The sequence below is a fragment of the Piliocolobus tephrosceles genome, chromosome 16, assembly GCF_002776525.5.
Source record: "Piliocolobus tephrosceles isolate RC106 chromosome 16, ASM277652v3, whole genome shotgun sequence".
In the NCBI taxonomy this organism is placed as follows: Eukaryota; Metazoa; Chordata; class Mammalia; order Primates; family Cercopithecidae; genus Piliocolobus; species Piliocolobus tephrosceles.
In genome coordinates, this window is record NC_045449.1 from 49,506,736 (window position 1) to 49,532,986 (window position 26,251).

Below are 26,251 nucleotides of genomic sequence, written 5' to 3' on the forward strand. Positions count from 1 at the left end.
CCTCTAATTCAGTAGGCTTGGATGGGGTTCACACAGCTTCCCCGGGAGATTCTGTGCTCAGGCTGAGAACCACCTGCGGGAGAACCACAACCACAGCCACCTAGACTGGGACTGATATTTGATGGCTTCGAGGAGGTATTTTAAGGCTATTGTCCCAGAATACGTGATGTGTTTTTTGAGGAGGAGGAAGGTGTATCCACAGCACACATCAGGAAGAGGTGGTTAAAGGTCAGAGAGTTATTCTGCATAACATCCATCTGATTTGATACTTCCTGAAATTTTTGACACCCAACCAGGGACGTCTTTTAAAAGGTTCCCCACTGCTCACTGATTGACAGGAAACCACAACAGGGGTAAAATGCATGCATAACACAGCAGACATCAGACATGAGAGTAGTTCTCTATGTAGCACAGTATTTTGTATTATTGTAGACACACAAATTATTTAAGTCTGTGTGTTTGTGTGTGTGTGTACTTTTTCATTTTGGTGGTATGGAGAGCTTTGGAGGGAAGAAGGAAAGGATGACAAAGGGAATAGTTTTTCCATATACATCTCCCATTGCAAGAACACTGATCTCTGAGTGGATTCTTTTGTCTTGAATCTTCTGAATTATTGATCCACAATGATGAAATCCCTAGCACAGATGTTCAATCTTGATGTCATTTAATATCTTGTACAACAGCCTGAGGCTAATTTTCCTCTCTCCAGGAAAAATGGTTTGTAAGAGTTGATTAATCAACTCAGGCCCAAGATCATAAATATAAACTTCATTGGTAAAGTGATCTACTCTAATATTAACTTCAGGGATTAGAAAATAAAAAGTATAAAAAGTGCATGAGCATATGGTAAGTGCTCAACAAATGTTGGCTTTTATTATTATTAGGTGATCATGGAATTAACTTTCACGAATTTGCCCTTGAGTTATAAGCCGCTATCGACCCAGGGATAGTTTCTAAAAAGACAAACCCCCTGCAACTGCAGGTAGCAGGAGATAGCCCTTCCCATTACTGTTGTCTTCTCCCACGTGTGTTATCCAGACCACCATGTGGGATCCTTGGGATGATTTTGGGTAGTACAAAGACCATTTAAAGAATGTTGTTGTTGTTGTTGTTGTTTTCTAAAAAAAACCCTTTATTTAAAAAATAGAGACAGGGTCTTGCTGTGTTGCCCAGGCTGGTCTTGAACTTCTGACCACAAGTGATCCTCCTGCCTCGGCCTCCCAAAGTGCTGAGATTGCAGATATGAATCACCACACTTGGCCTTAAATAATACTCTTTTACATAGTACATATTTAAGTCTAAACAGAACTACTAAAATATTTGTGTTAAGATTATTTTCTTTTTTGACAAAAGACAATGGTTTTAACATTTATGCTGATACACAGTTTCCCTTTAAAATAAGTCATCCAAGTGGAAGAAGCTGATTCAAAGAAAGCTGCTAAGTAATAATAGCACAAGTCGTACCCAGAAACGGTAAAAATTGTGATGGTGGCATGCAAATGATCGAGTTTGAGAAGTACTAACTCAGTGAACTGAACCTGTGTGCTCCTCGTTGTGCTACTTCTGAAAACATTCATCAACACTCATTTCATGGAGCTTGAATCTGTAGTACAGTTACAAAACTTCTGTGCTGTACAGGACCTCGAGGTCATCATGGGACCACCCCTGTATTTTAGGCAGATGGTTTCCATGATCTGGAGATGTTGTGTCTCAAGTACAATACACTGGGGAGGAAACACTTTACCAGATTAGAGAAAAACGTATTTGAAAAGAGACAGTCCTTCTATTCCAGGAGAGACACATTGGAGGGGAGACAACAGGATAATGAGAATGTAAACTATCTATGTTCCACATTTTTCTGGACATTAAAAAATTAAAAATTCTAAAAAAGAAAATGGAAATTGTCTTCTGAAAGGATCTCAAGGGGCACATGTCTTGAAATATTTGAAGATCTTTTACTTGGAGGGTGGTGACATGTACTCTAATTGACTTCAAGGTGTGTAAGAGGGAGGCTGAAATTATAGGAAGACAGATTTTAGCTCGGTGAGGAGGAAATACCTTTAGTGAACTAAAGAAGGAATGAGCTATCTTAAGAGATGATGGACTCCCCTGGACTAGAGGTATTTATTTAAGCAGAGCCATGACGCCCTTAGGGGACCTGGGACCAAGTGCTCTGTAGACGGGTGTGGAGGTGGCTGACCGGGGGTCCTTGCTGCCCCTTAAAGTCAAGGAGTTTAAGGCAGCCTTTCCGTTCTTTCAAGTGGCTCCTCCAAGGGAGCCATTATCTGCAGTTACTGTCTCAGTTTTGGGTAAAAAGCTTTTATCATTTGGGAATTTCCCCTCCCCATATAATACTTTTTACTCCTGAATGCATGCGAAAGAGCTATAAGAAACTTTCCGGTGCTAAATGAGAAAATGTGTGAACATAAACGAGCTAGTTTAACTATAAGTTCACCACAGTGTATTTTAAACATCAGGCTCTTAAAAAACTCAATAGTTTGAGATTTGCGTTTTAATCAGTGTTTGGCTAACAATATGAGATAAACTATTAGAGAAGTGTAGGTCATTCTGGCAAACAGAAAGTTCCATCATTTCACACTTAGAGAGCTGCCACGAAGACCTTATTCTTGGAGTACAGAATGCAGAATTTAGGTTAAGCCAGGTGAAATTGTAATTTTGTAGATGAAATCGTACACTGGCAATTTCTTACGGTTCAATGTAAAACATTTATAAACAATTGTATTGTTACAAATACATTTAGACACCGTTTTCTGCTAAACTCAGTATTTTCCTTTCCATCCTGATCAAAGAAACATTATTGCAGTAAGCCACATTATAATTGAGGATGATTTCTTCTAAAAAGGTTCGGAGTTCCTTTGAGCTTGTTATTGCACAGTGGATTTTTCATTTGTGAAGACATTAAGCCCTCCAAATGTGCAAATCATGAAGTCAGTCGTTGTTCCAGCAAGGTTTGCCCAGCGGTAAAAAACAAGATAAAACTAATGCACTAGCTGAAACCAGGTGGGGAGACCATGTGTGGTAGTGCTTGCGGGTGGAGGGAAACTATTTCTGAAATGAGGACTTAACAAAGTATAATCCCAGCTTCACTGCTGTTCACATGAGAAACCAAAGCTTCAATTTAACTTCAGGCAATAGAAGTTTCACACCGTCAGCACCAACTGCCTAAAATCCAAAACTAGTATCTAAAAGTGTAGGATCAAAACCAAAAATCTGGAGGGATCTAGTTAAACTTCAATATGCATGACCCCAGATTCCCCTTTAAAACATAGTCCAAGTATTATATCTTTTCCATAGGGCATTTACATTATTGTATTAATGTGAAATAGCTATTTACCTCTCTCCAAATCTCGGCTTTATGGAATACATAATTATCACATCCTGTAGGAGAGTCATTTAAAAAGACAGCCTTGTTTATAGACAGGAGAAGTTACAGACTTTAAAATTCCTGTTAGAAAACTGGGGGACTGTGGGGCCAGGCGCAGTGGCTCACACCTGTAATCCCAGCACTTTGGGAGGCAGAGGAGGGCAGATCAGGAGGTCAGGAGTTCGAGACCAGCCTGGCCAAGGCAAAACCCTGACTCTACTAAAAATACAAAAATTAGCCGGTAATGGTGGCGGGCACCTGTAATCCCAGCTACTCAGGAGGCTGAGGAAGGAGAATTGCTGGAATCCAGGAGCCAGATGTTGCAGTGAGCCGAGATGGCGCCATTGCACTCCAGCCTGAGCGACAGAGCAAGACTCATTCAAAAAAAAAAAAAAAAAAAAAAAAAAAAGGAAAATTGATTGGGGGACTATCGAGGATTCCCCTCTCCCATTTGTTAAAAATTAATAAAATTTAGGCCCTCAGACTTTATGCATTCATACTCAAAATAAATGCACTAAGAATCAAGGAGCAGTAAGGACACCGAGAAAGACAGCAGTTTGATCTATTTTATAATTAAAACAGGCTCCAGAGTTTAAGTAACTTGCCCCAGTGCCTGTTGGGACATGGGAAAAAAAACAAAGACCTCTACTACATCCCACATTCTCTAAACTGAGAACGATTTCAAGCAACAAGTCTACATATATCACTCTGACAAAGTGGATTTTTACTTCAGTCTTCCCCTGCTGAGGTTCAGAGCTGTCAAATCCCAACTGAGGCCAGGCACGGTGGCTCATGCCTGTAATCCCAGTACTTTGGGAGGCCAAGGTGGGCGAATCACCTGAGGTCAGGAGTTCAAGATCAGCCTGGCCAACATGGTGAAACCCCATCTCTACTAAAAAATACAAAAATTAGCTGGGCATGGTGGCGAGAGCCTGTAATCCCAGCTACTCTGGAGGCTGAGGCAGGGAGAATTGCTTGAACCTGGGAGGCGGAGGTTGCAGTGAGCCAAGATCGCCACCACTGCACTCCAGCCTGGGCGACAGATGGAGACTCCAATTAAAAAAAAAAAAAAAAAAAAAAAAAATTCCCATCTCCCATCTGACTTAATTCCTTCATCAACCAATTGCCAGTGTTGTATGGGCAGGCTTGGTCTGGAGAGACTTGTTTTCCCAGTGCTATTTCCAGCTGGGCAAAAGAACCACTTCATTCTCTTAGAGCTTTCCATACCACAGTAAATAACCTGGTATCTTGCTGGGGCACTGTTTTCCACCCATATTATACTACATCTGCCCCATTTTGACTACTAGAAAATGTATCAAAGAGGCTGTCCAATTTGTCTGAGATGAGATGGCTGAAGTTCTTAGCCATATAATGGCCAAAGCTCAACAGATCTATTTGATATGAATTCGTTCTTTGACGCACAAGGAAACAGATGTCGAGTCGTTTCCACCCAACATCAAGCTTCCTCCCCTCCTCAGGAAGCTGAACATAGATTCCTAGTCACTAATGTGCTATGAACTGAATAGCAGTGAATTCACTATAAATTAACTCATGCTGGTACAGAGTTCTCTCCATATAAGCACAGGACTTACATTTATTACTTAGCCATTTTTTCAGATAGTTCAAACGTTACAGATTTCTCCATATTCCCTTTACTTTTGGAGTCAAACACCAACTTCCGTATGTGACACTGACTATAATGTAAGAAAAGTGATTTTCACAAGTGTCTTGTACAAATAAACTATTGCAGCAGTTTATAGAGACAGTTGGGTGAGACAAGGGCCCTGAGTACACAAATTCATAATGGCTGAGTGGTCATTCCACACTGTCACTGCATTACAGAAAAAAACTGGATGCCTATCTTGCATACAACTATGTAGTGCATTAAAAACACTGAGACCTTTTTTTCATTTTTTTTTTTTTATTACATTTGGACCTTTAAGAAACATATACCATCAGATATACTATTCAGTAAAAATCTATTCTAGTTTTTGGGAAGCATATGTGTCACAAACTAGCTTGCTTCTAGTCTCCAAGACTTTAAGAGTTTATCAAAAAGGTGGGCTCTGATCTATGGGATCCTGAGCCTTGAGGTTTCGAATGTTCTGATTATTGTAAAACAATTTCAAGGGGATTAACTTAATTCCCAGCTGTTTTTCTTCAGGAATGGGCTCATCAGTTTGAATTATCTAGTCCATTACAAGAATATTAAATTCCTTGAGCTTTGTGATCTATTCTGTCTTTGGAAAACCTGGTAAAAAAGTAATTTTCTTTCTATACAATAAGGATGGATTTACCAGAACATACCCAATATTAATCACAACAAAAAGCAGTACAGATAATGTATATGTGCTGTGTTCACTTTAATGACCATTTCATAAGTAACTACTCTAACTATGGGGACTATTTCTGGATCAATAAGATCCACGCGTAGTTAGTTGCAGGCTACACTCAACTTCTTAACACAACTCTTGGTATCTGACATTGATTAAAAGTAAAAAAGGGTAAGTGAACAAATACTTACTCATACATGATCACGTTTTTAAGAAGCTACCCTTTGCAGAAGTAAACAAGAGAGGAAACTTTCAGGAAGCTGTTGATGGGGATTGGGAAGGTTTAAAGCTATGGCTTTGGTAAGCACCCCAGTGAGCTGTAGGAAGGCATTGTAAGAGTAGATTCTGCAGCATCAAAGGATAATTCTCTAAAAGAGGTGGCTGTTTTCTCAATTAACCTAAATTCTGAGGCTTTCAGCAGCTGAGGGCTAGAAACAAGATCCAAAGAAAAGAGCCATCTTCACAACACTTAAGAAAGGTGACTGACTGTGCCATTAGGCTCATGATGCTAAATGGTCCAAAAGCCTTTGGTGGTGTGATATGGACAAGAAAAAATTAATACACAAACCACATAACACCATTAAAACCAAAAAACATTTTTTCATTTAAAAAAGTATTTAGAACACATAAAACAAGGCAACATTTATTCTTTTTTCTCATCTTCTGGTATGGGATCTGTTGGTGGCTCCTCCACTGTTGCACTGTTGCTCTCCGAGCCAGTGTTACTATCACTGGTTCCTTCCTCTGCCATACTGTCGACCCCCTCCTGCCCACTCTCCTTGTCCTCAGGAGTAGACGTGCCTTCTTCACCGTTCTGTTGGCTCTCTGTCGTTTCTTCAAGGTGTGTCTCCTCTGTAATCACATATTTGTCACTGTCAGTTCCAAGATGAAATTTTACTCTAGTTAAGCTGACAGTATACAGCGGTGCTGTCCAATATGGTAGCCACTAGCCACATGTGGTTATTAAACCCCTGAAATGAGCCAGTGTGACTAAAGAACTTTTAAGAATGTTGGAACAATTTGGGTATGAAAATCTACTTTTTAGCTGTAAATTAATGAAATTTATTAAATACATGCAGATCAAATACTTCCGATGAAAATTTAGCTTCTGACTTGAGATGTGTAGAAAATATACATTGGATTTGAAGACTACTTAAAAAAAGGAAAGCTGATTTTAAAAATGTTCCTTCCGTGTTGAAATAATTTTATTTAAGATATGTTGAATTAAATAAAACATACTGTTAAAACACTTGTTTGGCTTAACTTTTAAAAATATGTTACTAGTAGAAAATGTAAAATTTCACATGTGACTTGCATTTTATTTCTATTGGACAGTGAAAGAGTTAGTCTGTAGTGTTATAGATTAAACAAGGAGAAATCAGTTGTAGAAATAATACAAGGTTGATCTTTTAGACACTTTGTTTAAAGTCATGCTGGGCTGTTTCCTGTAAGAAATTAAAAGCATGAGGTTTTAGCTCTAATAGTCTCAAACAATTTTCTTCAGGTTTTTCCCTTGAACTAGGAGGACAGAACCTGAGTAAAGACCTGCAAACCTTAAGCATAAGACACGCCCCATTCATAGATGCCAAAACAGAGGCAAAGGACTGAGTGTTCGTCTAGTTGCAAAATTAGCAAAAATCAGTATTTTAATTTTCAAGCTCTTGTTTTAACCACAAAAATGTGCTCATGCTCCAAATTCATTAAGATGAATGAATTCACGTTCATACAAAACAGAAAGAGAGTCAGATAGTGAAACTTAAAATATGACTATTTAAAATGTTAATCTGCTGGATTAAATTTTGCAGAAATACCTGGTAAAGATATCTATATTCCATTACATGTTTTCCAGATGGCTGTCATTTGAGTACAAAGTATGACACTCGGAGACTGTCATTTGAGAACCAAGTATCACTACTGTCCCTCCCACTTCTTCCAACGATGCTCCAGGAAGCCTTTGGTTTTGTTTTCTATAACTACTTTTAGCTTAGTCCCGTTTACACAGTGTACCAGGCAGTGTCAAAATAGCGCTATGCGGTAAGGTGGTCTCAAAATTACAAGTGATGATCAATGTAATCAGTACTTTATGTAAGTTTTACTTATACAAGTTATTTTTAATTTTTTTTTTTTTTTTACCTTGAGGGATGCTTTTAATCAGGAAAATCAGTATACCTAGAAGTAAGGGTTTTTCTAGGACAGAGCTGGCAATTTTCTTCTGTAAAGAGCCAGACAGAAAATATTTTAGACTTCGCAGGCCAGGCAGTTTTTGCTGCAACTACTCAACTATACTGTTTTAGCCCCAAAGCAGCCACAGACAGTATGTAAACAAACACGTGTGGCTGTGTTCCAGTTTTATTTACAAAAACAAGCGATGGGCAGGATTGCCTTACAGGTATTACTTTGCAGAATGCTGTCCTAGGACACCAAAGACAATCTTAACAGTAATAACCACATCTTGATAAATAATGTAAGCATTAAAGGTTAAAATATTGAACGTCAATATCATGTCAAATCTAGTATTCGGAATCACCCTCAGTGGCAGGTACCCGAATACCTGCACTTAGAAAGAAAAACCTAAATTAAAGACAGCCAAAGTCTTGGCACTTCCTTTGCGTTTGTTGCTAGTGGGTTACCTGTCTCCATTGGAATGTTCTCATCATCCTTCTTCTCCTCGCCTTTGTTGGCTGCTTGTTCTTCCTCAGGAATGATGCTGCTCTGACTGCGCTCAGCTTGCTCTGCGGCCTCCTTCTCCCTTTCCTCCTGCCTTTTGCGGGCCTGTTCCTCTGCCTGTGCAATCTCAGCTGCAATTTTCTCCATATCCACTTCTACTTTCAGACCGCACAACTAGTCAGAAAAAAACAGAACTCGGTAATGTTTTTTCCTTATAATTTTTGAGCTACATATATTCTTTCAAAAGTTGGTTTCCTTGCCTATAAACTATATATATATCTATACACCTATGTGTCTGTGTATGTGTGCAAAAAAATGTGGTTCTAGGTCTTCTCTGAAACTCTTGGGTCTACAAGAAAAGAAAACTTGCTCTAGCAGTCATATAGTATGGGATATTCCAGAGCAGCTGGTGAGGCAAAATAGTGGAAGTTCTGGGGTATACATGAGGCTTCCATTTTACATTCTGGGCTACCAACTAGATTTCCTTGTCTGAATGCGAAGTATAAACTATAAATTACATTTAATGAAGACATTTGATGAATAAATCACAATAAAATGAAAGTAGTTAATGACTGTATGGGAGTTTAAAATATCAGAGGGCTCTAGCATTTATAGGCCTAGTAGATATGCATATACTTCATGATACTTCAAATTTATTGCAATTTTGTCAAGAAAATGGGAACAATTTTTTTATTTTATTTTATTTTATTATTATTTTTTTGAGACGGAGTCTCGCTCTGTCCCCCAGGCTGGAGTGCAGTGGCCGGATCTCAGCTCACTGCAAGCTCTGCCTCCTGGGTTTACGCCATTCCCCTGCCTCAGCCTCCTGAGTAGCTGGGACTACAGGCACCCGCCACCTCGCCCGGCTAGTATTTTGTATTTTTTTTAGTAGAGACGGGGTTTCACCATGTTAGCCAGGATGGTCTCGATCTCCTGACCTCGTGATCCGCCCGTCTCGGCCTCCCAAAGTGCTGGGATTACAGGCTTGAGCCACCGCGCCCGGCCTGGGAACAATTTTATAAAAAAAAAGATCTTACAGGTTATATAGTAAAGTTAGCTCTGTTTCAAAGTGAACAACATTCAATAAAAACACTATTTTGGAAAAAAGAATGAGGAAAAATAAAGTAACAGGTATGGTGATAAAAGTATAGTTAACATATTAAACAGATACCCTTTTAAGTTCATTGTTAAATGAATCTGTGCTTTCCAGGAATTTCCTCTTCTTCTCCTGGTGTCGTTCCTCTATTTGAAGAAGTTCAGCTTCTAGTTTTCGCTGCAAGACAGGATGAGGCTTTACAATTATGTCTCATGTTTTAATGGTTCACACTTTCACACAGTGTACCAAATAATGTTTTGAACTTTAGATCATTTATTACGTGAGTCTAGCTAACATTTAAAAAATACAAAATGCAGCACAAAGAAATGATTATGATCAATAGGTAAATGTTAAAGAATACTGTTTCAGGCCTGAGCAATTCCTTTGGAAAAAGTATTTAGTAGAGCAGTAAAGATTGACAGGACGCCTCAAAATTCTTAAGTTCACATGTATTTCTTAACAAATATACTTTCCATTACAAGGTTCTATATTATAGTTTTTAATGACAAACTTATTAAACATTTGAGAAAGGTCCACTTCCTTAAACCTCTTCTCCAAATCAGGAACAGTTTAGATTGACATATTTAACAGGTACATTTAGGCATGGGGTAGGAATCATGTCAGCTGGGATTTGTGGTATAGGCCCATTTTATTGAAATGAATGTTTTATGACTTTACCTGATGAACCATTAAGGACTGGACCTGCCGTTTGAGGACCTGCATTCTAGCTGTTGTGACAACTGACCGAACGTCTGGCACCACACTCTCACTAAGAATTTCACTGATGAGGCGGTGGTTTCTCTGGAAACGGGCGGTGGCTGTATGCTTCATTGAAAAGCCATCATCATAATCTGGAATGAACAAATTGTTCTGCAAAGTAGGTCACCAGTAACCATAAAAAGGAGTGTAACATGTTAACACTTAATTATCAAGGAACTATGGCCCTTGCTGGCCTAACAAGGGGACGTGACCAGCATCATGGGAGCACTGGGCAGTTACTTGATAAAAACCATACAGAGGACGTAATGTGTTCACCGGCCAAGGTAGTAATTTATCTCACAGTCTTTAAGTGATGATGTGTGTCTGAGAAGGCTTTGGCTAAAACATAAACGAGATACAACATGTCTCTTCTGGCTTTGGAATCAATGTGAAGGCTGCAAGTGATGGCAGTAATTGAAATTCTGCCCACTGTTTCACTTTCTTGCTAGTGACTTAAGGCATATAACAACTAACGAACAACATATGAACTGGGCAGTGACTTTATGAAAATGCCAATTTGTAAAATTATCACAGCAGAGGAAACATCATCTCTAACAATATTCAGTTTCCCAGGCCAAGTAATGTTATAGAAGAAAAATAAATGTTTTGATTCCAAATTTAATTTTTGTCAGTTTACACTTAGCCAGCTGTACGGGTCTGATTTATATGCTTCTGTTTCGTTTTGTTTTGAGACAGAATCTTGCTCTGTTACCCAGGCTGGAGTGCAGTGGCCCAATCTCGGCTCACTGCAACCTCCACCTCCCGGGTTCAACCGATTCTTGTGCCTCAGCCTCCCAAGTGGCTGGAATTACAGGCACATGACACTATGCCCAGCCAATTTCTGTATTTTTAGTAGAGGCAGGATTTCACCATGTTGGCCAGGGTGGTCTTGAACTCCTGACCTCACGTGATACGCCCATCCTGGCCTCCCAAAGTGCTGGGATTACAGGTGTGAGCCACTGCGCACACCCTACAGGCTTACTTTTAATAGGTATCTAGTGTTTCCTTAATCTCAGTCTTTGCTCTATCGCCTTCATAGTTTTTCATATATCTACTAACAGCCTGTACTATTGTTTACTTAACATTTTTCTTTAAACTAACTCATTTAAAAAAAAAAAAGCTTTCTCTGTAGCAATACATACTAAAACAAATGCTCCTTTTTGATCCACTTAATCACCTCAGTGTCCCACCAGACAGGGAGGAACCATACTTGAGCAAACCCTGTTACGAGGGAAGCCTGTTAGAGGGAAGCCTGTTACAGAGGGAACCCTGTTAGAGGCCTTTGTGGTGCTCCTATGTCAGTTTAGCACCTCTCTTATTGTCTCGCACTTAAGTAGTTCCTAAAATTCTCATTATCATAAATACTACAGCTAAAAACTGTTGTTTTTGTAAAAAGTTAAAAAAATTACTTTTGTTTCCTTTTGAGTAATTTCTTTAGGCAATAAACTTTTGAAATTAAAGCTATTAGGTAAGATACAGTTTTTTAAAAAACTCTGTAACCTTGCTACTTTTTAAGAGTTTTTCACCTTCAGGGTTATATATGGTATATCTGTGCTACCTCTGTGCTACCTCTGTCTAAGTTATCTGTTTTTGTTATTTTTTATTTTCTTCTTTCATTTATATGGCCCCAGTGTTGACCACAGATGGGGTAATAAGGTCTAAGAATTCGGGCTTGTTCTTCCTTGCATGTAAGTCATCTGCTTCCTTTTTTCGGGGAATGGCTTTTCTAATTATGATCTAATTGAACAGCTATTTATCCCATGAAGAGGCTCTCATTGAACAAAAGCCTTCATTGTCTTGTGTGGATAATTGCACATGCCCTTTTTTTTTTTGGAGACTGGGTATTGCTCTGTCATCCAGGATGGAGGGCAGTGGCATGATCATAGCTCACTGCAGTCTTGAACTCCTGGGCTCAACTGATCCTCCCACCTCAGCCTCAGTTGGAGCAGCTGGGACTATAGGCACAACCCACCAGGCCCAGCTAATTTTTAAGTATTCTGTAGAGATAAGAGTCTTGCTGTGTTGCCCAGGCTGGTCTCAAACTCTTGGCCACAAGCGATCCTCCTGCTTTAGTTTCCAAAAGTATTGGGATTACAGGCATGAGCCATGGCGCCTGGTCATGTCTATCTTTTGATAGTCCTCTGTTAAAGAAGTCAGTAGCTGCTGTACTTCATGCAGATGCCACCTTTCTCTTATGTACATCTGACATACATTTCCACCTCCCAAGTCTTCCTCTTTCTAATCATTTTCATACTGGCATGCTAAAGACATTCTCATACTGGCATCTTAATAACTGCCTAAACTTACTTACTAGCAACTTTAAGACCCAACCTTAAAGTTAAAAACATAATAGGCCCAAGTTTGAGACTGTTTCTGAGTGAATCTCTTCAGTCCTTCTCAATGTTTATGGTGTTAATGAAAGCTTTATTTTCTACTTATGTTGCTAGCCTTTGTTTCCTCTTGTACTGACCCCTATCCTCCCAATATCTGTAGCCTGGATCATCTTCTGTTTTTCACTTCTGTATGTTTCTCTGGCATTAATCATCCCATTTGAGTAATTAAAGTGTGAGGATGCTAGTGTGTCTTTAGCACTGCTGATTCTGCTTAACACTCAATACTGTTTCTATTCCATATTCTATTCTCTATAGTGTTACATTCCACTGTCTGTATTTATGAGAACATTTGACAATATTCCAGTCCATTATTTTAAAAAATGATTTCTGTTTTTCCCCACTTTTATCAACTTATTCTTGTCTTCAGGTGCTATTATTGCTTCCTCCCTCACTGATACTGTCTTTAAAGTTCTTATAGCCTTCCTCTTTGTTACTGCAACTTTAAGATGGGATCTTAAATCATTTTCCTGATGTTTTTGTCACTTGTAGCTAGAGCTTCTAACCTTTTGCACATCATAGCAGTACACAGAGGAACTATCAGTATTTATACAGCACACTAGATATGTGGTTGAGTGTGTTCACACTGCAGGTGGCTATCTCTGGGTCTCCTTGCAGCTTCAGACCCTGCCTGGCTGCACAAGACCAGAACAATCAGCATACCTGCTAACTACTCATACAGAATGGCAATTAGGAAGCTCTGCTATTCGTGTGCATGTATAAAATTTGTATGGGTGTACCCTCATGTATACCCATACAAACAGTAGCATGAGCTATATTTATACATTCTTATTGGATTTCTGAATTAAATGGAAAGGAAACTTCGGAATGTTTCCACATACTCATTAGCTTCTCCCTTAAGAGCCTTTAATTCAGCGAATTTAGTGAACCAGTAAGAAAACAGGATATAACTAGAATGCATTTAGCTTTTTAAAAGCAGATGAGGCAAAATCCTGATTGTCATTTAAAAACCTTTCATGCATTTTTAGTACAAAGATTTTGATAAACAATAAATAATTTTTGCCATTTTCTGCACTCAAAAGGATATTTCTTTTTCTTGTGGGAAATTCACATACAAATCTTACTCAATATAACCAAAATACTGAGATGACACACAAATTATGCTTTCTTTTCCATTTAGGATAAGAAATAAAACACACCTAAGAGATTACTCATATCCTAACTCTCAGAGAAAGCATAAACAAAACCCCACTTTTTTTCTTTTACCATCTGGATCTTCAGCAGGTTGAATGCTCATGTACGGTTCCCCTTTCTCCATGCGAGACTGTCTCTGTCGACTTTCTTCCTCTAAAGCAGCTTCTGCACGACTTTTTGCATTTATGTAAGCAAGGTACGCGGGGGAATTATGATAGGCCTTCATAGATTCATTGTACTCTATCTGAAATTCAAATGTTTTTTGTTTTTATAATTAACATTTTGCAGGTTATAATGCAGACTTATGTTATCTCATTTGAATATCAAAAGATATGATGTAAACAGGGTGTTTGGATAATTATCTCCTTTTTACAGACAAGAAATCTGAGGCCTTGAGAAATTGACTTGACTCAGGTAGACAGAGTCTCAGTACAGCATCAGCCTTCTGACCAAATCTTATGTTTCTTTTATAAATAGTAAGCTAGTGTTTATGTATTTTACACATTATCTATCCCACTGTGAGCCCCTATCCTACCTTTTCTGCTTCGTATTCGTTTAAATATTCTTGTTTTTCTTCATCAGTGAGATCTCGCCACATGCCACCAATAATCTTGCCAATCTCCCACAACTTTAGGTCAGGGTTGGAAGCCTTTACTTGGTCCCAGACCTTAAAAAGAAAACAGATGAAATGTTAATACTGATGTCTAAATGTACAGACCTTTAAAAATACTTTTTAATATGGAAACTTTTGAACATAAAAAGCAGAGAAAACAGTATCAAATTTCTATGTACTCATCAGCCTACTTCAACAATGATCAACGACTGACCAACCTCAGGTTATCTTTGCCCTACTGTATTATTTTAAGATAGATCTCAGACATCATGTCACTCACTTACAAATACTTCAGTGTGATATGCAAGAATATCTCCAATCACTACAGACACTTAAGATGAATTACTTCAATAACACAGTCTATGTCACCAAAAGTTCACGTGAATTTAGAAGTGCTTAATCTGTATAACACAATACATCATATTATCAAAAACCAATGTAATAGTCAAGATCAAAAGGTTTAAAATTTCTAGATAGTGGTTATAATGCTCTGCCTTTTAATAAAGATATTGGCTATTTTTTAATTTTAAGAGTAATGTAAGTTCATCACCAAAAAAAAAAAAAAAAAAAAAAAGGGAAAACTTGAGGAAAAGAAAATAAAAACTACCATAAGCTTACTGCTTAGAGATAACCATTGTCTTCTGTGTTTTCCCCCTTCAAACTAACATGTGGTTGCCATTATTTTTATAAAAATGAGATATTAATTCATGTAGTCTTGTAGTCCTCCTTCACTTAATATTTTCCTCATGTCATTAAATATTCTCCAAAAGACATGACTTTAATGGCCACAGAACATTCTATCTTAAGGATTTTAACAGTTTATTTAATCATGCTCCTCTTGTTGGATTTTAGTTCTGGAATTTTGAAATAAGAACTAATTGCTTTAAAAACTGTATTTTTTTGGTCCTTTCCTCTGAATATGCACAGAAAAGCTGGCTAAGCCAATCTAAAATTGGATGTAAAGAAAGCAGCAGCAAAGACAGTGTCCTCACTCCTTTCCAGGTCCTAAGCGCCTACCTTTCTGCTGTACCTCATGTAGGGCATCAGCGGCTTATCTGGTGGCTTTGGGGGTTTTGGAATCGTAATACCAGAGGATGCCTACAAAAGAGTTAAATACATTCATTATTCAACTGTAAGGAGTTCACCGGCAAACTGAAAAGAGAGTTCCTTAAAAAATTCTAATGCGCCTTTCTTCTACTCGTCCAAATATTTTCTCCACTGAAAATAGCTATCACTGCAAATTCAGAAATGTTCAAAAGAAAACGACTTTAAGCACATACTTTTTAAATGTTTTACTTAGCAGTTTATTGCCAATGCTTTGACAACCTGGCTGCAGGAACAAATAAAATATTACATAGTAACCCATACATTGAAAATATATGGTTATATATCAACCATCTCACATTCAGGACATTACCTGGCACCCTCTTATTCTGCTCAATTACCATTACACATACAGTCAACACTTGATTATCTGCAGCAGGATCTGAACCCTTAACACTTACCATTCTCACACTGTCTACAGGGGCCTTAACCTATTAGCACTATGTCAGGAATGTACTCCCAATATCACCACAAAAACAACTTCTCAGGTTCAGAAACAAAAACAATTAGTGAAATAACAAACCACTTTACCTCCTTTGCCAGGCTAGAGATTTTATTTCTCTTAAGGTTCTGTCTGTTACCTAGTGGTTTTCTTGTAAAGGGGAAGGAGAAGTGTGAATGAAAGTCACACCTTTTTTTGTCCTTAGTCCTAATCACAGTGCAAAAGCAAATAAGTTTATCCGGAACAGAGAAGTGGCAGATATGGGGCCTGATTGTTATTTTTGAGGCGTTGTATCAAGAAGCTCCATTCCATTAAAAATGTTTGGTTTTATGGGTAAGACAGAGGAAAAGGAAAGATGTGATGTGCAGGAAAAGAGAGACAGAAGAAAAGGAGGGGGAGGGAAGACTGAAAAATATTTTTTAAAAAGGTAAAGCAAAAATAGGTGAGAGAAAAAATAAAAAAAGAAGGAAAGAGAAAGATAAAGTGATCAGTTTTTCCTGTGGTCTAAAGTCTAGGTGAGATTCCAGACAGCTTCTGGTAGACCACCCAGATAACACCCATCTAAAAGTATTTATTTCTGAACTTTTTAGTCTCCTCTTAATATACATGACTGCATTTGATTAAAGACCCAGAATAAGAAAAATCATTGCTATTTCAGACAATTTGCAAATTTTCAGGAGATCTCCTCTGATATTGACTCTCCCTGCTGGAGAAATGAAGTGCTGGCCTCATTCTAATTATCAAAAGACAGGATTGGCAAATTCTTATAAGAAAACTAAAGTAACATTTTGTTCGCTTCCCCTTCTATTGTTGCTATGATAAAACTCCAGAGATACTCCTCCACCCTGGGCTGAGACCCCAATCATAACCTTATTTTTCATTTGAGGGCTCAGGGATTAGCATGTTTGTGTCCTTTTCCACTATGATCAAGAAATGTTTCCTCTTCCTACAAGGGTCTCTCTCCATCCCTGTAACTCTACTTCTTCATATATGAAGTTATTAGAAAGCATTTCGCCTTGGAAGCAGTATTTCCTCTCTTTCCATTCCTCCCATGCGTTCTCACTACACCTCATGCTAGTGCCCGGTAGACAGACACTGTTTTTGGCCAGCAGTGGGTAAGAGCGTGAGATGGCCAGGGCCATGGAAACTGTCAAAAGTGGTGGGGTAGCAGCCAATAAAGGGAAACCTATATAAGGGTTTGTACAAGTTCTTTTAAGGGGAAAGGGAATTCCTGTAAGACTATGGATTCAGAGGAACAGACACACAAAAGTCTGCTTCTTCACACACAGTTATTAGAAAGCATTTCCAACTCATATCCAACACAAACCTTCAGAATTCCATGAAATGGGTTACAAATAAAGTTGAAATTGTGCCCATAACTGAGGTGGTTAAGACTACTGTCAAAATTTTTTTGAAATTAAAGAGGTAAAGAATTCTAAAATGTCTATGCTTTCGAGCTTTAAGTATGAATTAAAACACTTTAAAAACATAGTAGTATTTGCTTTGATATTTTTCAAAGAATCATATTTATATTAATGGATTTGCTATTTCTCCTCCTTTCTCCCAAAGAAAGGTACATAAATCATCTATATATTGAGACCAGTCAACTTACAACAAAAAAACCCAAACTAAAAAAACACCCCAAAACAATAATAAAGTTAAAATTCCAGATGGTTTTCAGGATAGTAAAGATTTGTATCATTACACACCTCCAATTTATTTAATGTCTCAGACACACATCTTTCTACAATGTCTTAAACATTTCTGTAAAAAAAAGTTGAACATACTTTAGACCCTTTCTGGATAAGCTTCAATTGGAAACCACCACTGTTTTGCTGTGCTGTAACCCTCTGTCGGGTGTGTGAAATGCGAAAATCTGTTGTTGGCTCTTTCAGTGGACTATGGCTATGCTTTTGGAGAATGTGTTTGCATTTTTGAACTGTTTCTTTCCTTGCTACTATCAGGAAATCCACCTCTAGCAGCAACTCTCTTTCCAATTTTCTGCTTTCAATTTCCAATGGAGAGGTGGGTAGAACTGGGCTTACAGAAGAGTAAGGTCTTAAGAAATCGCCTACGAATAAAATTCATGATTTTGTGAAATTTATCTTGGCTACTCAGTTTTTTGTTGTTGTTTCTTCTGTAATTCTCAGCTGTTTCTCTAGCAAGAACTTATTTGAGAGCTTTCTTCTAGGACTGAATTTCTATTAATGTACAAAAACAAGCTGTTTTTAAAGACATATTTGTCTCAATGTGTTTTCACACCTGTACTCAAGAGAATGCTAATTATCATCTGAATGAAGAACTGACTAGGAATGAATTCCATCTTGTAGCTATCATAAGCACTCCAAAAGGTCTTGACATGCTATATAAAGTATTTACTGTCTGAGAACTATCCAAGTATACTGCAGTCACCAGGGAAACCCAATGTTCTCTACAGCCTACCAGAAGCTACTGGACAGGGCTTCACAAAATCATTCCTTGAAAACCACTGATGCAATATGCACACAATAATACCAAATGGGAGCTTCTCCTCACCCCCAAAAGTAATGCATAACTAGGGTCACAATGCTTTTATTAAAATCAAAATGCTTTTATTATGGTCAAAATCAGAGCCATTGAGTCCTAACAGCTTAAACTAGATATAGAAAACAGGGCAAGTAGTGTAAAACCTCCACATTTTCTAGGCTCTTCTTCATATAGCAGTTTGATTACACTTCAACCTGGTGTTATGAGGATAATACAAAGTAAATCTCCATAAAGGACCAACACACCAAATTTTCCATGCCCCACACCTCTTTACACTTCCTCTACCATGTAGCTAGTGTCCACGCCAAATGCTCAGTTCTTAACATTTGCCAAGAAGGAATGAGAAGAAACAGATGAGTGATTTCAGATTGGGAGTGCACTTTCTCTTCCTAGTCTCCATCGAACAATCTCACTTTTTTAACAGAGAATCCCCCACAGCTACATCCAAGTTAAAAACAAAATGCTTACACAAAACCAAAAGACAAATTATTGTAATATTATAGTTACCATTTGTATTCCATTAACATAGATAATCAAGAGGTGACTGTATAGAGCTATTAAATGCAATCATTCTTGTTTACTGCCCGTGAAAAAATTTCTGCATTAACATGAAGATCCAAGATTGATTCTGTTCATTGTTTAAATTAAAATGTTCTTTATCATCTGCAAACCTTGCCACCCATTACACTTGTGAAACAACACATTTAGGCCAGGGAAAAACATGTACTGATGCACATAAAAATTGTATGCATTGTGAAATGCATACATACACACACTTTGTCAGAATTCTTTTCAGATACCATGAAATATGCATGGCACATAAAACTTGATATGCTTATGAAGTACAAATTATGCAGAAACAATGAAAAATTTAGACAAAACAAAACCTATCAAGCTAAGCAATATGCTTATCAAGATAGACATTCATTTGATAGCTACAAACTTTCAGTTCTAGCTTGACTACAGGGTGAGAGGGCTTTTTTGAAGTTACATTAATAGAAGGCACTTGTTACTTATGAATACAGCAAACAAAAACCAGATATTAAAAACTTTACAGCCATTCTGGGTTGTTTAAATTCTCACCAACACTACATTCCAATGTAGTATTTGACTTTTGGATTTTTTATCTTTAGTAAGTCATTTTTATAATTATTGGCTTTTTTGGCACTTAAACTTTTTTGAATGAAATTTAAGATGATTCTAAACTAAAAGCTTTGAAGTGTATCATCCAATTTTGAAATCTTAGGCTGAACATTTAAATGAAACATCCTAAGTTTCAGAAATCATATCTCTTAAACTAAGGATTAGAAATGCGCTTCTCGTTGTATGTATATAGTTTGATACTTCAAATTAATTTCATTCAGTCTTCATTCTGCATTTCTTTGAGGTGACATTAAAACGTTTTTCTCTTTTTCACTGTAGAGAAATGAGTCTCAGTTAGAAGGTCAACTAGTAAATCCAAAAGACAAATAACTATGGGTAGCGATTCAAACTGGTATACCAGCCAAAAGCTTTCCAGCCCTGAAAAAGCCAGGTCTGAAAGCCCAGCCTTTACTAGAAACTGAATCCTTGAGACTAATGCCAATCACCTTATAAAAACGAAAAATACTCTTTATGCCAAAAAGGGAATTTTTACCAGAAGAAATTCTGTTTGTTTCCATACAGTATAAGCATCAAGTGCTCAAGGCTTTATCCCTGCCAACCACCAAAGAGAATGGATTTTTCTTTTCTTCCATATACATTCCAGATCTCACTATTTATTTTTTCAGTGTGAGATGCTACAATGAATGTTGAAAATAGTCAAAAAGCTAGGTTAAAAAAATTTTTTTAAATGGCTGTGCTTATAATTCAAAAAGACCTAATTCTGAAGGCATTTCTGGTCAATTCCAGTTGTTTGCCGGATGCTGTAATAGTTGATTCTCCTACCGTGACCCGGCTGTTGGTGCCCGGGTTCCCTCCCAGCCTGTAGTTGTTGTAGGCGAGATGACTGTATGGATTGTATCCCACAAACCCTGGTGTGCTGGGCATTTGCTGATGGAAACAAATGAGACAAAAACACGAATGAGAAATGAGCTCAAACGAGGAAAACACAGAAATGAAAAATGATCTGCATATGGCATGCAAAAGCAACCTGAATTTAAACAAGCAATGATGTGTTGTAATTGTTCTTTTCTTCCACTAAGGAAATTAGATATTTTTCTTTCATTGAGAAACCTGTCTGCAGTGTCCTTTGGTTGTTTTTCTCTTTCTTTTTTGCAGGGACTGGGGGTGTTTGTGTGACTGTGAATGCGTGTTTTGTTTCTGGAGGTAAGCAATACACTGAAGTGTTTAAAACATTCAGGATTACTTTATGGTCAACAACAGGATATAACAACTTAGCAATATATGAAGACTGAGATAGGAAGGCTTAAAGTGTGATAAACTAGAACTCTGAAAACACTACATGCAAAACAAAACACAATTTATTTGACATGTGGATGCCACCAATGTATTCATCTACTAAAAACAAAAACAAGAAATGGATCTGATTGCAAAGACAGTTTTAAATCATTTTATATAATGTGAGAAATGAGAAGAGACTCAAATCGGGAAGCCAGGATTTGTCAATTGAAAAGAACATATGCTGAATTTGATGGATGTCACATACATGATTTAAAACAAAGACTTGTAAGAAATGCATGGATTTCATTCTGGGGTACTATCTGATCTTTTCAACCCAGTCATTCTTTTATAGGATTTCTCTTCCATCTCTTCTTTGATCCATCTTCCACAGGTCAATCATGAAAACATTTCTGCATTTAGTCTCAATGTGAACTACTTTTCTAGTTGATAGACTTGAATTTTCTTTTTTCATCTAGTTTCCTGATAGCTCTCACCCTTTCAAAACACAACTGCTCATTTCAGCAACAGAACTCTTGGTTTTTGTGAATTATGTGTTGATGTAATCACAAATGGGCTCTTATATAGCAGTGGCCTTGGGGCTAATACAATGACACTCAATGTTCATGAGAACCAAGGCATAATGCATAGAAAAAATATAGTAGAGAGAGACCAAAATTAGGGTATTTTACCTTGTAAAGCTCAATCAAAATATGTGACAATTTCATTTTTACATGCAATTAACAATATTGGTCCTTAATTGTATAATGTAAAATACACTTAACACATTCCAACTAAGCTGTAGCTGTTACAAAATAAACACAGTTTCCTAAAACATGCCACTGCACATATCCTTAGTACCCAAAAGAAAGACATTTAAGCAGATATTACATTTGATACTCTTTAGGAGAAAAGAGAACAGCTGATCAATTTCTAGTCCATACAGTTAGAAAAGACGCAAATTAAGCATATTTAAGTAGGCAAAACACAGATGAAGTATCAAAGGCATGAAAGAAGTGCATATTACTTGGAGTGGTACATTTGGGTGGCGGAGGTGATAGTGGTGATAGTGTTGGTAGTGGTGGTGATGGTGGTGGTGGTAGGAGTAATGGAAAGAAGGAAGGAGAATAATTAATTTAGTATCCATTCTGTTGGATGTTTTAATCCCTAGTTTTCTATATTTTGTGTGTTAATGTGAAATTATAATGGCACAAAAATATAACTAAAGAAAGGCAAAAAAAAAATTCCTTTTTACGCATAGTAAGTTATAAGGGGACACTTCATTTTTGAAATATTTTAATCTCAAAAAATCAAGTTTGTCCTCAAGATATGACACATTGTCAGAGGCAGTATTTATGTCAAAATGACACCTTCAAAGTTAGCATAAATAATAAGACTCACTGTTCAACATTATGAGGCAATAATGTTATAAAAATAAGGAAACTAAAAAAAAAAAAAAAAAAAATGGAAAGCAAAACATTATAATTATACCATTTCCAAAGCTGAAGTACATGGTTAGCTCTTTGAGGTCAGAATCTCAATTGTTCAGCTCCACCTGTATAGCCACTAGCGGAATGCCATGGAGATGGTCATAACAAATGTTCTTTGATTTAAGAAAGAAAAGAAACCAAGCACAGGACTTTACGGTCTACTGGAATTAACTTTAGAGCCTGTATATGATATAAATTGAAATGAGAACATATGGTACAGTATCTCTTTTTAAAAGTATCTCACCAAAGAAAAACAAATTGTTGATAAATGTAACTAAAACATACATCTGAGGGTTAGTAAATATGAATAGTTTTCTAGCGGAGAAAACAAAATTACACAAGGACCTAATTAGTAGTGAAAAGCAGACTAGCCTGAAATTTAGGTGGTAGGGGGTATGGAAGGAAGGATTAATATTAAAGAACTAATTTTGCAGAATTTGGTCATGTTAACAGTGTTTTTTAAAAAACAAACAAAACCCCCCTCCCAAAAAACCAACAAGGAAGCCATTTCAGCAAGACCTGAACAGTTACTGCTAAATCTGTTTTGCAGGTTGGAAAATTATTTTACATGCTGACCAAGCTGGGCCAGAGCTTGCTGGGTGAAAAACATGTTCACAACTACTTTTTAAATACCTCAAAAGATATATACTTCCAAACCAATAAAATATAATTTATGGAGTGGAAAAAGATTCAATAACAAGATCTGACCCATAGATAATGAAATCTTTACTTGAACAGCTTGAAAATACTTACAATGAGTATAGTTTCAGAAGCTTTATTGTTTAATATGAAAATTTTATAGAGAGACAAGAAAGGAGAGAAAAACATAACCAGTTGAAGGTTAGGTTTAACAAAAAAGCCAGAATGAGCATTCATTCATTAACAACTTAAAGACTCTTAATAGTGAAGATTAATAAGAAAGAAATGGTAAAACTTTCACTTATTTCCCATTTACAAAGAAAAAACCAAAACAAACTGAGCATAGGAGGTTGGAGTTTTACAGTATTGTTTCTTTAAATGTTGGGGTTGGTTCAAGGAAAGATGCAAATAATTATTTTATTTAGTAGGAAATGCTTTTTTTTTTTTTTTTTTTTTTTTTCTTTTAAGCTGAATTTCATCCTGTTGCTGTGATGATTGAGTGACTGTCACTGGAAGACATCTGGGTTTTTGTATCAAGGCCAGACTTGGCTATTACATTAACAAGAAAATTAAAACTTACTGTTGCAGGAGCTGGGGTGGGAGGTGGGGCATAAGATGGTCTTTCTGTTTGAAAGAAAATAAATAACTTCTTGTAAACAACTGAGATATAATACTATGCAACAAAACTACCAATGGTCCTGTTTTGAAGAAAAAAAAATGAGAGTATTTTGGAATTCCCACTTGCTAGGGCATTAGTCTCTTATTAACATAGATTGATAAATATAAAAATTGAAACTTACTTGACATTTTGGAAGATTAAGTTCTCAGTTCCTTAAGAATGAATCTGAGACACTAAAATAAAAAAAAAAGGAAAAAAAAAGAGAATCAAAACTCAGCAAGCATACGAGAATGTTTTCCTAATGAATAGGGTAATTTAATTGGTATTTCTGAGTAAAATTACTTCACCTTAATTCCTAGTAATTAAGCCTTTTGCATATTTTAACTAGTTCTTATAGGAGATTTGGTTGATTAGAATTAAATGACTAAAATAAAGTACTGGGGATATTTAGAAATGTACTTTCAGGTTTTTTCTAGTGATACAAAGCTACCTCTTGTATGGAAAACATTTTGCTGACGCCATGTAAACATTTCATCAGACTGATACAAGGATGAGAATACAAAGTGATGTATTAAGAGTCCAACCCAACAAGGCCTACCAGATACTGAGAGCTCCTTGATCAGCAACTGTACCATGTTTTTGGGATAACAATTTTTATGAAAATTGGGCAGCATTTTATTCCTGGAGGCAGTGCAACACGTAATTGGTATGACAATGAACTTCGCATTCTCTTAGAGTGGTAAATAGCTTCATAAATGCTGGGAATAAATTTTGAGAGTCTACATGAAAAATTCTTATTCATCCTTCACGGCCCATTTCAAAATTTTTCTCCTCAATGGAACTTTCTTGATACATTACCTGGGGAGAATTAATTGCTCCCCCATCTGTATTCCTATACAGTTTACACAGATCTATGATATTAGATCTTGTCAATATGGCTAGATTGTATGCTACTTGGAAACAGGGACTATGGCAGGACCCAGCTCAATTCTTAGGAAATTTGTTCTTAGTATTACCAGCTCACAACATAATCAGGCACATGTGAGCTTGTTCTTTACATCAACATACATCACAAATAGTGAGGTACAAAAAGACAAAAATTCATCTTTAGAAAGAAGGCAAATAAACTTCTATGACTATTGGAGGTATTTGCATCCAAAGTTATGTGGAATAGATGCGATTTTTCACTTCTATTATTCATTTTAAGGAGATTCCCTGGAGCGTAAGGAATGAGTCCTGGTGTGGAAAGAAACAGTTCATTTTCTCAATGGTCCAACCTGAGTCTTTCCCTCTTAAAGAACAGTCAGAAACCTTTGATTCTGATGTAGATTTCCTTTCTGCTCACATTAAGGGAGCTGTCAACATCCAGGAGGCCTCGCTGCAGGGGACACTGACAACTGCCATAAGCTCCCTGTACGTTATACTTCATTGTTAATACTTTAAAATTATTGTTCTCCTTTGCTAGAACATAAAATTTAAGAGTGGGCTTGTACATTTGTCCACCGTTGGATCCATCCTTGGTGCCTGGCATAAAAATAAATACCCGATAAATATTTGTTCAAGAAATACTTTATACGGGGTAGGCTTATGACACTATTTCGCTTAACAGTCACAAGAACTTGATATGTACAGCTATCCCCATTTTACAGATGAAACAAGGGAGTCTCGGAGAGTCTAAACAACTTGTCTGAAGCCATATGCAGACAGGAAGTGCCAGAGTTGGGTTTCAAACCCAGGCCAAACTATTTCAGAGCTCTGCTCGTCTCCATAAGCCACATCGTGAGTCCTCAGGTCGCTGCCTGAACCAATGGGGGAACCTTATTCCTGGGGGTGAGAACCACGGACTTGCCTCGCCCGCGGGCTTCCTGAGGTCGCTCTCATTGTCTTGGAGAACGTACTTTACTAGCAACTCCCCTAAAACGGGGTATGCACAGGTGCTTTGACCAATTTCGGGTGACCGGCCTTGCCTCCAAGGAGGGGGCCCCAGATGGGACTCCCTGCCAACCCTCGCTCTGCTAGGCCTCAAGGAGGCCGCAACAGGCTCTCGGCTGTGGCCCCACGGCCAAGCCTGAACCCCAGCAACCCCCAGGAACTCGGAGTTCAGCCAAGCGGGGACACCACGACTTGCCCCCACCGACCCGGTCCGGCCCACTTGGAAACACTCACCCGCGGGCAGAAAAAGCGCCCGCAGCTCCGGCTTCGCTTCCCTTTGTCCCGCGCACGCCCCGCCCCTCGCGTCCGGAGCTTCCGCACTCGCACTTTCCACACTCTTCTTAATTTTTTTGTTTTCGGGGCCCCACCCGACCCTCTTTGGAAAAAATAAACCTTCTAGTGAGGATGCGGTGATGCTTAGCACACTCCGGGATTTTTTTCAGGCCCCATTGGTTCCTCAAAACTCCCCGAATTTGGATACTTTCCTAGCCGGGCGCCGATTCGTCACGGCGAAGAGGGCCGAGGAGAACCGACCGCGGGATAGGCCTGGGTTTAGCGGCTGTGAGGAGCTGGAGCGGCCGAAGCGACCGAGGAGGTGGCGGGAGGCGCCGAGCCTTGCCAAGGGGCGGTGGGGGCTGCAGTGGGAGATGGCGGGAGGCGCCGAGCCTTGCGAAGGGGCGGTGGGGGCTGCAGTGGGAGACGGCGGGAGGCGCTCAGCGCGA

General features: G+C 38.0%; 1 protein-coding gene across 1 annotated transcript; it reads right to left on the reverse strand.

Moving 5' to 3' along the window:
* Positions 1-5,297: 5,297 nt before the first annotated feature.
* Positions 5,298-26,251, reverse strand: SMARCE1 (SWI/SNF related, matrix associated, actin dependent regulator of chromatin, subfamily e, member 1). Its single transcript, XM_023204199.2, has 11 exons — positions 25,764-26,251; positions 23,779-23,830; positions 23,559-23,602; positions 20,397-20,501; positions 15,416-15,496; positions 14,321-14,452; positions 13,858-14,029; positions 10,160-10,332; positions 9,557-9,658; positions 8,349-8,559; positions 5,298-6,570 (listed from the first exon to the last, which is right to left on the reverse strand). Exons 2-11 carry the CDS (start codon positions 23,783-23,785, stop codon positions 6,362-6,364), a joined length of 1,236 nt encoding a protein of 411 aa, XP_023059967.1. The 5' UTR covers positions 23,786-23,830; positions 25,764-26,251; the 3' UTR covers positions 5,298-6,361.